The following is a 13540-nucleotide window of genomic DNA, read 5'->3' as shown; positions in this document are numbered from 1 at the left end:
AGAGAACTTTGAAAGAGAATAGTTAAGGCCTCTGCAATGTGCTCACCTACTTCCTTTAAAACCCTGGGATGGAAACCATCTGGTCCTGGGGATTTTTCACTCTTTAGTGCTATTATTTTCTTTATTACCGTTCTTTACTTATGTTAATTTTATCGAGTCCCTGTCCCCGATTCAATATAAGTTTTCTTGGGATTTCCGGCATGCTATCCTCTTTTTCGACTGTAAATACTGACGCAAAGTAATTGTTCAACATGTCTGCCATTTCCCCATTGTCAATGACAATATCCCCACTTTCAGTTTCTAAGGGGCCAACACTGCTCCTGACCACCCTCTTTTTCCTAATATAACGATAAAAGTTCTTCGTATTGGTTTTGATATCCCTTGCAAGTTTCTTTTCATACTCTTTTTTTTTTGTAGCTCTTACTATCTGTTTTGTGACCCTTCGTTGATCTTTGTATCTTTCCCATTTGCTAGGATCTGTGCCATTTTTTGCCTTTTTGTATGCCCTTTCCTTATGTCTCATACTGTCCCATACCTCTAGTTTTCCATGGCTTTTTTTTGGCAAGTAGAGTTCTTGCCCCTCTGGGGTATAAACCGATTCTGTATCACGTTAAATGTTTCTTTAAACATTTCCCACTGATCATCAGTTGTTTTACCCATTAACAGATTTGCCCAGTTTACTGTGGACAGTCTCTCTCTCATCCCATTGAAGTCGGCCTTACCCAAGTCTAGAATTTTAGCAGCTGACTCACTTTTTTTCCCTTTCAAACACTACATTGAACTCATGTTATGATCGCTATTGGATAGATGTTCACGCACTGTTAAGCTGTTAACTAAATCTGGTTCATTACTCATTACTAAACCTAGTATGGCTTGCCCCCTTGTTGCCTCTAGGACATACTGCTGTGGAAAACTATCCCGGACACACTCAAGAAATTCACTACCTTTCTGATAGTTGCTCGTCTGCTTTTCCCAATCTATGTGAAGGTTAAAGTCCCCCATTAAGACCACTATGCCTTTCATACACGCTTGTCTAATCTCTGCATTTATACAATCCACCACTTCAGAGCTGCTGCCAGGGGTCCTATACACAACTCCCACTATAGTCTTAGATCCTTTCCTATTTCTCAGTTCAACCCATAAGGTCTCTGTTGGCTGCTTACCTCTCGTTATATCCTCCTTTATCATTGAAGTGATTTCATCTCTGATCACTATGGCTACTCCTCCCCCTCTTCCATTTTCCCTATCTTTCTTGTAGACCTTATAACCCGGTATATTTAGTTCCCAATCCTGACCATCCTGCAGCCATGTCTCAGTAATAGCTATCATGTCATACCCTCCGATTTGAATTTGAACCTGTAGTTCATTTAATTTATTCCTTATACTCCGTACAATTGTATATAGAACTCTTAGTTGGGCCACACACCATAGCCTGACCTTCAGCTTTGATGCTGGGTTAATCGCTTTAAGCCTTCTAGTTTTCACTTTATCTGTAGTGCCTAAGGTACACTTCCTTTCTGCTGCTCTACGCTTTTCCCTTTCACTTGTTCTTGAACAACTGTTTGTACTATTTGTATTGTAAATTTCCCTTGGGTCTTCCCCTCTCTTGCTGTTCTCAACTTTACTCCCTTCTGACCCCCCGCTCAGGTTCCCATCCCCCTGCCATTCTAGTTTAAACCTTCCCCAACAGCACTAGCAAACACCCCCGCAAGGACCTTGGTCTCGGTCCTGCTCGGGTATAATCCGTCCCGCTTGTACAGGTCCTACCTTCCCCAGAACCGGTCCCAATGTCCCAGGAATCTAAATCCCTGCCTCCTACACCATCCTTGCAGCCATGCATTCATCTGGTCTATTCTCCTGTTCGTATACTCACTAGCACGTGGCACTAGTAGTAATCCTGAGATCACTACCTTTTGAGGTCCTGCTTTTTAATTTATCTCCTAACTCCTTAAATTCACCTTGCAGGACCTCATCACTTTTTTTTACCTATGTCGTTGGTACCGATATGGACCATGAATACTGGCTGTTCATCCTCCCCCTCCAGAATGCCCTGCAGCCACTCCGTGACATCCTTGATCCTAGCACCAGGGAGGCAACATACCATCCTGGAGTCACGTTTGCGGCCGCAGAAACGCCTATCTGTTCCCCTTACAATTGAATCCCCTATCAAAATATAGCCCTGCCACTCTTCTTCCTCCCCTCTTGTGCAGCAGAGCCACCCGTGGTGCCACAAACTTGGCTCTTGCTGCTTTCCCCTGATAAGCCATCTCCCCTAACAGTATCCAAAGCGGTATATCTGTTTGAGAGGGAGATGGTCCCAGGGGACTCCTGCTCTACTTGCCTAGTCCTTTTACTCTGCCTGGCGGTCACCCATTTCCTTTCTGCCTGTGTAATCTTTACCTGTGGTGTGACCACCTCACTGAACGTGCTATCCACGATAGTCTCAGCATCACGGATGCTCCACAGTGAATCCACCCGCAGCTCCAGCTCCGTAATGTGGTTAGCCAGTAGCTGCAGCTGGACACACTTCCTGCACACATGGTCGCCAGGGACACTGGTAGTCTCCATGACTTCACACGTAGTGCAGGAGGAGCATATCACGGGTGCGAGGTGTGCTGCCAAGACTTGCCTTAGATTTACACTGGGTTCATCTCTCAGACTCTCCTCCCGCTCTCGGTGTCTCCTTTTATAATGTGCTCACCTCTCGGACTCTCCTGCCTCACCTGTGACGTCGCACAGTAGTTTTCTCTTGTTGCAGGTCTGCTGCTGCTTTTGTTCCCCACTCTCAGTCTTCTGTTGCTAAGGTCCGCCGCCGCTCTGTGGAAAAAGTTAGGAATAGCAAGGCAAAGTAGCACCTCCTTCCCTCACTTCACCGAACTCCCACACTCACCAAACTCTCAGTTGTCTCACTCGGTCTCCGTTGCACTAACAGGCCCCTGTATTTCTGCAGTTTGTGACTCAGATGAGTCAGGCCTGCTCCTCTTTCAGGAACCAGTTTAATCCAGCTAACCAATTAACTAACTACAGCAGCTCTCTCTGCTGAAGCCTGACAGAAACTTAAAAATTTATGCGAGTCTATGCTCACTATCCTTTAACAAGTTATGATTTTCCATTTAATCGCCTACTAGATCTCTCAAATCATAGGAACAGAAGTAGGCCATTCAGCCCCTCGTGCCTGCTCTGCCATTTGATAAGATCATGGCTGATCTGTTTTTAAAATAATTTCAAAGACTTTCCGTAAAACTGCTGTTAAACTTGTTGATCTATAATTTTCAGGTATGGCTGTTGACACCTTTAAAGGTATAGTTGATGACACCTTTAAATAGTAGGGTTAGCCACATACCAATCCTCAAAAATCTTTCAATTTACTAAAATTATAAAAATGCCAGGCAAATCAAGTTCCTATCTCCTTTAAGAATTCTGAAGCTTCTGGGGTTCCCTTAAGAGAAAAAGTCTTGATTGCAGAACAGAATCTTGAGAGGTTTTTAGAAATGCCAAAGTCGGAACGCCATCCCATACATGACACTTGCTCAGATCTGATACAGGCAGGCCACCAACCTTCTATGGTAAAAACATATGATTTAATGGTACACTTGGTTTAAATGATCCAGAACAGGAAATTAGTAGGAAAGAGGAAGAAGCTCAACACTCCTATACTCATACCTGTGATCGTAGTCACCTTTATTAAATGTGGAAAAAATAAAATACGTAAGTTAACAAAGGTTCATCTATTGGACAAAAATGGGTTTATTGTATCTTCTTCAGGGTTGCAAGAGAATAGTTATAAGTCTTCCCAGATATGGGAGCAGCATTTAAGTCTTGGACAGGCTTGAGCTTTACAGAAAATTATTGAAGAGAAATATTTTTGGAACGAAAGAGAATATCACATAATAGCCTGTCTGATGCATCGGTAATGACAAGGAGTAGGATAAGTGTTTGAAATTTTCAGTGCATTGTGTAAAATTGTAAAAAGTTTATTTTGGTTTCAACAAGAAGCAGTCTTACCAAAAATACTGCCAGTGTGCAGATGCAATGACTGTTATTGTGTACAACTTACTGAAACATGTTTTTTTAATTGAAGGAGTATTTCTTTGATCCAGAAATTCTGACTGAGGGGGAGGTAGCTCCAAATGACAGATGCTGTAGAATTTGTGGAAAAATTGGTCATTTCATGAAAGACTGCCCCATGCGGAGAAGGTAAGAGAGAAACAACTTGTGTCCTGTACAGTGGAGCTGACTTAACTTGGTTATCAATGCACTTTTTTTTCTGTCATTAACTCAATTTTAAAAATTATGGTTAAATGCACAGTGGTTGATCATTTAAATCATAGAATTTTACAGCAAGAATAGAAGTCATTCAGCCCATCACGCCTCTACTGGCTCTTAGTCATATTCCCTGGTTTCTCCCCATACCATATTTGTTTTTTTCTTTTTCAAATATTTATTCACTTTCCTTTTTAAAAGCTGTTATGGATTCTGCTTCCACCACTATTTCCAATAGGGCATTCCATGTTCGAACAACCTTGGGCTCGAATTTAGCAGGCCTGCGGGTTCCCAGCGGGTGGTCCTCCGGGAGCGTGGTCAACACGCTCGGCGAAATTAGTGGGTTGCCCACGCGATCGTAGCAGGCAACCCACTAATAGGAATCAATTACCTGCTCCTCCGGGGTCCACGGCGCTGGCCTGCGCGTCGGTCGGGCTGCGCATGTGCAGTACGATCTGTCAGCTGGAGGCTCTCTAGTTAAAGGGGCAGTCCTCCACTGACAGATGCTGCAACCAATGGGACAAATTGCAGCATGGAGCAGCCCAGGGGGAAGGCTGCTCCCAGTTTAATGATGCCTCACCCCAGCTATCATCAGATGGGGTGAGGAGGAGGGGGAGGACACAGATCTTCCCCCCGGCGGGCGGGAGGAAGCGGTCTGCCTCTGCCACCAAGAAGGCCTGGCTCGAGGTGGCAGAGGGGGTCACCTGCGCCACCAACATATCGCCCACCTGCATACAGTGCAGGAGGCGCTGCAATGACCGCAGTAGGTCAGCCGCAGTGAGAACACGAAGTCTTTCCCCTACACTCCGTCTGCCACAACACTGCCCCCACCCCACATCTCCTTCGGCACTGCCAACACTATTCTGTCACATCACCCTTCATACCCACTCACACCCCATCCTCATCTTACCTCCACCTACTCACCTCGCCAGTACTCACCCTGCCACTAACACGCAACCCAATCCTCATACAATCTCATTGCTCCATCCCATACTCACCCTCTCGTGCATCTCCCTCACGGCCAGCCTCACTCAACCTGCCACCACCTGTGCTGCAGCCACAGGGCATGCATCACATATGTGCAGTAGGCAGCGTAAGGCAAACGTCTCGTCAGCATGAAGGGGGTGCACAAGGGTGTCTGAGGGTTTGTCATGGGTGTTGCCCATATTGAATTTCAGAGCAACAAACAGCACACATTATATTGACACCACCACTGCCATGTCTCCGCGAATCCTGTCTGTTGTGTCCAATAATGCCCGCTCCTGGGTATCACTATGAGGACCCACCACTGATGGCACCCATCGTGTTACTGCAGAGTAGGTGCAGGTGTATTTGCAGGGCTCGTCCGCGCAGACGACTGAGAGACATCGGCAGTGTAGCCGGCTGCACCCTGGAAGGATGCAGAGGAGAAGGTGTGGAGGGCAGTGGTGACTTTGCCAGCGACAGGTAAGCAGTTGGTGCTGGGGCCAGCCAGGAGCAGCTCGGCATGAAAGAGGCTGCAGATCTCCACGACTACATGTCGAGCGAATCTGCGCCTCCCTCTGCACTGCTGCTCGGAGAGGTCCGGGGAGCTGCGCCTCGGTCTGTGGACCCTGTGGCGAGGGTAGTGCCCTCTGCGATGCGTCTCTCTCTGCGGTAGCCCTCCCTCCTGCTGTGCAGGTGGGCGTGCAACAACACCGTGTTGGGGGGATCCACGTCTCTGCGGCGGACGGCGTGGACTGCGAGGCTGCTGGTGCTGGTCATGCTCTTCGTCCTCCGAGGGTGTCCACACACCACCCAACTGGCAGGTGTTGGTCTGAGGGGTTGTGCAGGGTAGGTGTGTGGTTCCTCGGACTGGGGCTGCGGTTTCGTGTCGGTCTGTCCTCTGGCTTGGCGGGGGGTGGTGGAGGGCAGGGGTTGCCCTATGTGACGCGGTGGCCTCCTGCGTGGGTGAGGGCTCTCCCCCGTGGAGCGCACCTTGGCACCTGCCACAGGCTGCTGGCTGCAACACGCCTGGTTGGAGGGAGACTGTTTCCCCCATTGTGGGAAACTCACTGCCTTGAACCGAAAATCCCACACTTCCTCTTTTGACAGCTGCTTCAGCTCATTAACTGACCACAACGAGCAAGGTAAGTACTCTCAAGTGGAACCCCGCTGGCTTTAATTGCCTGCGGGATTCCCACCAGCGGGGCTTGCGCGCGCAGCCCCGCACGTCAGCGCGGTACCCGGAAGTGGCCGGGATTTCGTCGCGATCCGGTCACATGACCGGATATCGGGATTTTCGGGGCCACCCCGCTGGGAACCCGCCGGAAACACGATCCTAAAATCGAGCCCCTTGTGTTTGAAAGAAATCTAACCTTTCTCTTAATTTTTTTGGTGATTATTTTAAACTCTTAAGTTACCAACATGGAAGTCATTTTTCCCCATTTTACTTATTTTAAAAATTCATTCTCGATAAGCAGGCAAGGCCGGCATTTATTACCCATCCGTAATTGTTCTGAGAAGAGGGTGGTGAGCCGCCTTGAACGGATAGCAGTTTGATACAACTGAGTGACTTGCTAGGCCTCTTCAGAGGACAGTTTAGAATCAACCACGTTGGTGAGGGACTGGAGTCATATGGGCTAGACCAAATAACGATGACAGGTTTCCTTTTACAACAATCCAATAGCTTCATGGTCATTTTTTATTGATATCAGCTTTTTATTTCCAGTTCTTTTTAAACTGAATTCAAATTTTCAAACTGCCATGGTGGGATTTGAACTCACATTCTCTTGTTTATCAGTCCAAACCTCTGAACTACTAGTACAGAAACATAACCACTACACTACCATAACTGTCATAATTTTGAGCATCTCTTGTCAGATCTCCCTTAATCTTATCTGCTCTAATAATAAGAAGCCCAGTTTCTCCAGTCTCTCCTCATAACTGAAACCTCTCATCTCTAGTATCCTAGTGAATCTCTTCCATACACACTCCATGGCTGTGACATCCTTTCTAAGGTAAGATACAAAACTGGATACAATATTCTAACTGCAGCCCAACCAGTGATTGATTTCCTTAGTACTGCACTGAAGTGTTAGTAGAGCATGTTGGAGATACAGTAATAAGCCAGCGTTACATAGAGCAACATGTTCTACTTATTAATACTTTAAATACAGCTTTGAATTTAGTAAAAGAAGAAGAGTATCCAGCCTGTGGCACAGATGCATCCCAAACCTAGGCCCTAACTACCCACTCCTGAGCCCTCCTGTTCCAACACCCTGCACTCTGCTATTCCCAGCACCCAGCTTCCTCTTTCTGTAACTGTTAAAATCAACATTTTCCATGGCCCATTAATTTTTGAAGTTTAGCTTAATTCCAAATAATTTTCCTTTTTAGGAGGGAAAATGTAGCCTGGCCAATCTCAGAAGGTTTTGTGGAGGTGGACTCCAAGTTAATGGAAGGAAACCATGTAAAATAATATATCTCAATTTACACAAAAGATTCAATAAAGTACCACATGAGTGGACCCTATATAAATTAATGTCAGTGGGTATCAAGGATAAGAGATGGTTTATTGACCAGCGAAAGGGAAGAAAGTAGAGGGTGGTTGTAAGGAGAGCTAGCTCTCCATATTGGCTGGGGAGGAGGAGGAGGAGGAGGAGAAGAGGGGTTACTAAATGAGGTGCCCCAGTGGTGCATATACTTTGTATGCAAAAATGATCTGAAATCGCAGTCTCAATGCAAAGTGGTTAAATTAGCAAGCTTGCGGGGCGGGGAGGAGGATCTGTGGACAGGAGAGCAAGATCTTAAACATAGAGCTTGTCAGGGTTTGCTCCTAGGCAGATAAGTAGCAAATGCAATTGAATATGGACAGATACAAGTTACTGTACATTGGAAGTAAAAATAGGAGGTGTGAACTCCAAATGTGGAATAGAACTTGTCAAAGGGGAAACTGAGAGAGACCTACTGGCATTTGTTGACTTGTTGAAACACTATGAAGTAACAATAAACAAACAAAATGAGCTGCTGGATTATATTAGCAAATCAGTTGAGTTCACATCCTCAGAAGTCATTGCTGAAGCTGTACAATATCCTGGTTAGGCTGCACCTGGAGTGCTGTGTACAATCCTGGTTTCTATAGAAGCCCTAGAAAGAGGGCAATAAGGCTGATCCCTAGTGTCAGAGGGAAGAGCTATGAGCAATGTCTTGGTAGGTTAGAACTCTTCAGCATAGAATCATAGAAAGGTTACAGCACGGAAGGAGGCCATTCGGCCCATTGAGTCCAGTATGCAAGAGCAATCCAGCTAGTCCCACTCCCCCGCCCTTTCCCCGTAGCCCTGCAATTTTTTTCCTTTCAAGTGCTTATCCAGTTCCCTTTTGAAGACCATGATTGAATCTGCCTCCACCCACCCCCTCGGGCAGTGCATTCCAGATCCTAACCACTCGCTGTGTAAAAAAGCTTTTCCTCATGTCACCTTTGGTTCTTTTGCCAATCACCTTAAATCTATGTCCTCTGGTCCTTGACCCTTCCGCCAATGGGAACAGTTTCTCTCTATCTACTCTGTCTAGTCCCTTCATGATTTTGAATACCTCTATCAAATCTCCTCGCAACCATCTCTGTTCCAAGGAGAACAGCCCCAGCTTCTCTAGTCTATCCATGTAACTAAAGTCCCTCATCCCTGGAATCATTCTAGTAAATCTCTTCTGCACCCTTTCTAAGGCCTTCACATCTTTCCTGAAGTGCGGTGCCCAGAACTGGGCACAATACTCCAGTTGTGGCCGAACCAGTGTTTTATAAAGGTTCATCATGACTTCCATACTCTATGCCTCTATTTATAAAGCCCAGGATCCCGAATGCTTTTTAACCACTTTCTCAACCTGCCCTGCCACCTTCAGGAGACATAACAAAGGCAGTCTTTTTGATGCATAGAAGGAACAAAAAGGGATAGAAAAATTAAACCTGAAACAATACTTCCAGACATCAGTCAAGGTGTACAGGGTTGCACATTTAGAACAGATATCAGGAAGTTTCACAGCTGGAGTGGATTCCCAGGGAAAGTTGTTCAGGCCAGGACATTAGACTCATTTAAGAAATACTGGAGGTAATTTTATTTTTTCCGTTAGTGTAAACGGGGTGATATTGGATCAGCCGCTCGTTATACACCTCTCCTGATTTATGGTTTGAAGTCATTGGAAATGAAAATTGGGAGAGGTGTATAATGGGTGGTTGATCCGATATCGCCCTCTTTACAAAATTGCCAAAAGTTAAAATTTCCTCCTAGATGTTCAATGTTAGTATTCTGGGTGGATCAGGTCATATGGGCTGAAGGACCTTCTTCATCCAAACTGATGTGGTCACAAAAATATTTGCTTTTTTTCATTAGAGTTAATGAAGTTGGTCTTATCAGAGCCCCACTGAAATGCCTCAAAGTTGAAGCCAGGAAGGAATATACAAAATAAAATAAATTTTCAACCTCAACACTCCCAGCACAGACATTTGTCTGCTGGGAATGCATATCAGGAATTTGAGCAAATACTCCCCACAATTTTCTGCCCCCATTAGTTTTGATGAGTGGAAATTGTGGGGGCGCCTCCCATCCTTCCAATTCCTGACATGCGCTCCTGCCATGCAAAGCTCTTTGTCGGTAACACTAAAGAACAAAATTTACACCATAAACTCTTGATCTTTGTTTTTTGCAGTTCAGGTGCCTAATCATCAAACATAGTTCTTGCTATGTAAGTATTTCTAATTTAGATCATAGAGCTAAAACTTCTCCCCTTCCTGTTCACCCCATCTGTCCTGTAAAGGGCATCTTCTTTTGGTTTACAAATAATGTTGTGGAAGTGCTATCAAACATGAAAAATGGCCACTTCAGCAAAGTACCAGAGAACATGGGACCCTACCTACCATGCATAAGTGCCTTTAGGAGAGAAGGGAAGAAAAATTGGAGGAAAAGATATCAATTTTGACAAGTAGATTCAATTGTAACTTTCAAAAGGGAATTAGATAAATACTTGAAGGGAAAAAATTTACAGGACTATGGGAAAAGAGCAGAGGAGTGGTACTAATTGAATAGCCCTTTCAAAGAGCCGGCACTGGCATGATGGCCAAATGGCTTCCTTCTATACTGTACCATACTATGATACTATGTGCTCAAAATTATGAGGGGTTTTGATAGAGTACACAAAGGTACTCATTAAATACTGAGGTTGAATTTTAGTTATTGGTTATTAGGGGCTTGATTCTAATTGGTTATCTTACATTGTGGTTCTGTAATACATGCCAAAGATCCTGGCGCAATGGAATTCAGTGGGACAGATTCAATAACATTGCAACATAAGAGCAACTGCACTTGCATATTCACTTATAAAGTCATAGTTCACAACTTTATTTTTCTGATCTAATGACTGTCCGTGAAGAAGAGTCTTATCTTTTCCCACCCATTCTTATTTCAATGTTCGCTGTTCTTAGTTTTCAGTAAAAGCTAGATGTTATAAATCATAGAATCGTATAGCACAGAAGGAGGCCATTTGAAAGAATAATCTAATTAGTCCAACTCTCCTGCTCTTTCCCCATAGCTCTGCAAATTTTTCCCTTTCAAGTATATATCCAGTTCCCTTTTGAAAGTTACTATTGGATCTGCTTCCACCATCCTTTCAGGCAGTGCATTCCAGATCAAAACAACTCGCTGCGTAAAAGAAAATTTTACAACACCAGGTTATAGTCCAACAATTTTATTTTAAAATCACAAGCTTTCGGAGATTATCCCCTTCGTCAGGTGAGTGAGTGAATAAGAGGTTCTCAAATCACATATCTTATATTAGGCTGGGACACCATCACTCCAATCAAAAGGTGTCGTTGGTGTTCAGACAGGTTAGCCACGGAAAACAGTAGGTCCCAGTATGCTGAATACACATTGTGTCAAATTACACAGAGAGAGAGAGAGAGAGAGAGAGAGAATATTAAAAACAGATAACTTTTTTTCCCCCTTGCTGGTGGGGTTACGTGTAGCGTGACATGAACCCAAGATCCCGGTTGAGGCCGTCCTCATGGGTGCGGAACTTGGCTATCAATTTCTGCTCGACGATTTTGCGTTGTCGTGTGTCTCGAAGGCCGCCTTGGAGAACGCTTACCCGAAGATTGGTGGCTGAATGTCCTTGACTGCTAAAGTGTTCCCCGACTGGGAGGGAACCCTCCTGTCTGGCGATTGTTGCGCGGTGTCCGTTCATCCGTTGTCGCAGTGTCTGCATGGTCTCGCCAATGTACCATGCTCGGGGCATCCTTTCCTGCAACGTATGAGGTAGACAACGTTGGCCGAGTCACAGGAGTATGAACCATGTACTTGGTGGGTGGTGTCCTCTCGTGTGATGGTGGTATCCGTGTCGATGATCTGGCATGTCTTGCAGAGGTTGCCGTGGCAGGATTGCTTGGTGTCGCGGACGCTGTTCTCCTGAAAGCTGGGTAATTTGCTGCGAACGATTGTCTGTTTGAGGTTGGGTGGCTGTTTGAAGGCGAGTAGTGGAGGCGTGGGGATGGCCTTAGCGAGGTGTTCCAACATAGACCTCCTCAGAAGACAAACACGGGACGCAACCAACAGAGTACCCTTTGTCGTCCAGTACTTCCCCGGAGCGGAGAAACTACGCCAGATTCTCCGCAGCCTTCAACATGTCATCGATGACGACGAACACCTCGCTAAGGCCATCCCCACGCCTCCACTACTCGCCTTCAAACAGCCACCCAACCTCAAACAGACAATCGTTCGCAGCATATTACCCAGCTTTCAGGAGAACAGCGTCCACGACACCACGCAACCCTGCCACGGCAACCTCTGCAAGACATGCCAGATCATCGACACGGATACCACCATCACACGAGAGGACACCACCCACCAAGTACATGGTTCATACTCCTGTGACTCGGCCAACGTTGTCTACCTCATACGTTGCAGGAAAGGATGCCCCGGAGCATGGTACATTGGCGAGACCATGCAGACACTGCGACAACGGATGAACGGACACCGCGCAACAATCGCCAGACAGGAGGGTTCCCTCCCAGTCGGGGAACACTTTAGCAGTCAAGGACATTCAGCCACCGATCTTCGGGTAAGCGTTCTCCAAGGCGGCCTTCGAGACACACGACAACGCAAAATCGTCGAGCAGAAATTAATAGCCAAGTTCCGCACCCATGAGGATGGCCTCAACCGGGATCTTGGGTTCATGTCACGCTACACGTAACCCCACCAGCAAGGGGAAAAAAAAGTTATCTGTTTTTAATATTCTCTCTCTCTCTCTGCCTTTTGGGTCTCTTTCTCTCTGTCTGTAATTTGACACAATGTGTATTCAGCATACTGGGACCTACTGTTTTCCGTGGCTAACCTGTCTCAACACCAACGACACCTTTTGATTGGAGTGATGGTGTCCCAGCCTAATATAAGATATGTGATTTGAGAACCTCTTATTCACTCACTCACCTGACGAAGGGGATAATCTCCGAAAGCTTGTGATTTTAAAATAAAATTGTTGGGACTATAACCTGGTGTTGTAAGATTCCTTACATTTGTCCACCCCAGTCCATCACCGGCATCTCCACATCATAAAAAAAAATTCACATCGCCCCTCTCGTTCTTTTGCCAATTACCTTAAATCTATGTCCCCTGGTTACTGACCCTCCTACCAGTGGAAACAGTTTCTCCTTATTTACTCTATCAAAACCCCTCATAATTTTGAACACATAGTATCATAAATTGGTACAATACAGAAAGAAGCTATTCGGCCCATCATGCCAGTGCTGGCTCTTTGAAAGGGCTATTCAATTAGTACCACTCCTCTGCTCTTTTCCCCTAGTCCTGTAAATTTTTTCCCTTCGAGTATTTATCTAATTCCCTTTTGAAAATTACGATTGAATCTACTTTCAGGCAGCGCATTCCAGATCATAACTCGCTGCATAAACAAATGTTTCCTCATGTCGCCTCTGGTTCTTTTGCCAATCACCTTAAATTTGTGTCCTCTGGTTACTGACCCTTCTGACACTGAAAACTGTTTCTCTTTTTTATATTCGTTCATGGGACGTGGGCGTCGTTGGCGAGGCCAGCGTTTATTGTCCATCCTTAATTGCCCTTGAGAAGGTAGTGGTGAGCCGCCTTCTTGAACTGCTACAGGCCGTGTGGTGAAGGTTCTCCCACAGTGCTGTTAGGTAGGGAGTTCCAGGATTTTGACCCAGCGATTTACTCTATCAAAACCGTTCATGACTTTGAACACTTCTATCAAATCGCCTCTTGACCTTCTCTGCTCTAAGGAGAACAATTCCAACTTCTCC

At 45.6% G+C, this 13540-nt stretch overlaps 1 protein-coding gene across 1 annotated transcript in view; it reads left to right on the top strand.

The window, feature by feature from the left end:
* LOC137321038 (terminal uridylyltransferase 7-like) overlaps nt 1-13540 on the top strand; it is a 111484-nt gene that overhangs the window by 91190 nt on the left and 6754 nt on the right. The window contains exon 25 of the mRNA XM_067983178.1: nt 4082-4197. Coding sequence (XP_067839279.1) covers nt 4082-4197 — 116 coding nt within the window. The remainder of the gene's footprint in view (nt 1-4081; nt 4198-13540) is intronic.

The sequence above is a fragment of the Heptranchias perlo genome, chromosome 4 (genome assembly GCF_035084215.1).
Source record: "Heptranchias perlo isolate sHepPer1 chromosome 4, sHepPer1.hap1, whole genome shotgun sequence".
NCBI classification, from domain to species: Eukaryota; Metazoa; Chordata; class Chondrichthyes; order Hexanchiformes; family Hexanchidae; genus Heptranchias; species Heptranchias perlo.
Note: the sequence above shows the minus strand (reverse complement) of the source record. Positions and strands in the feature narration are given on the sequence as shown.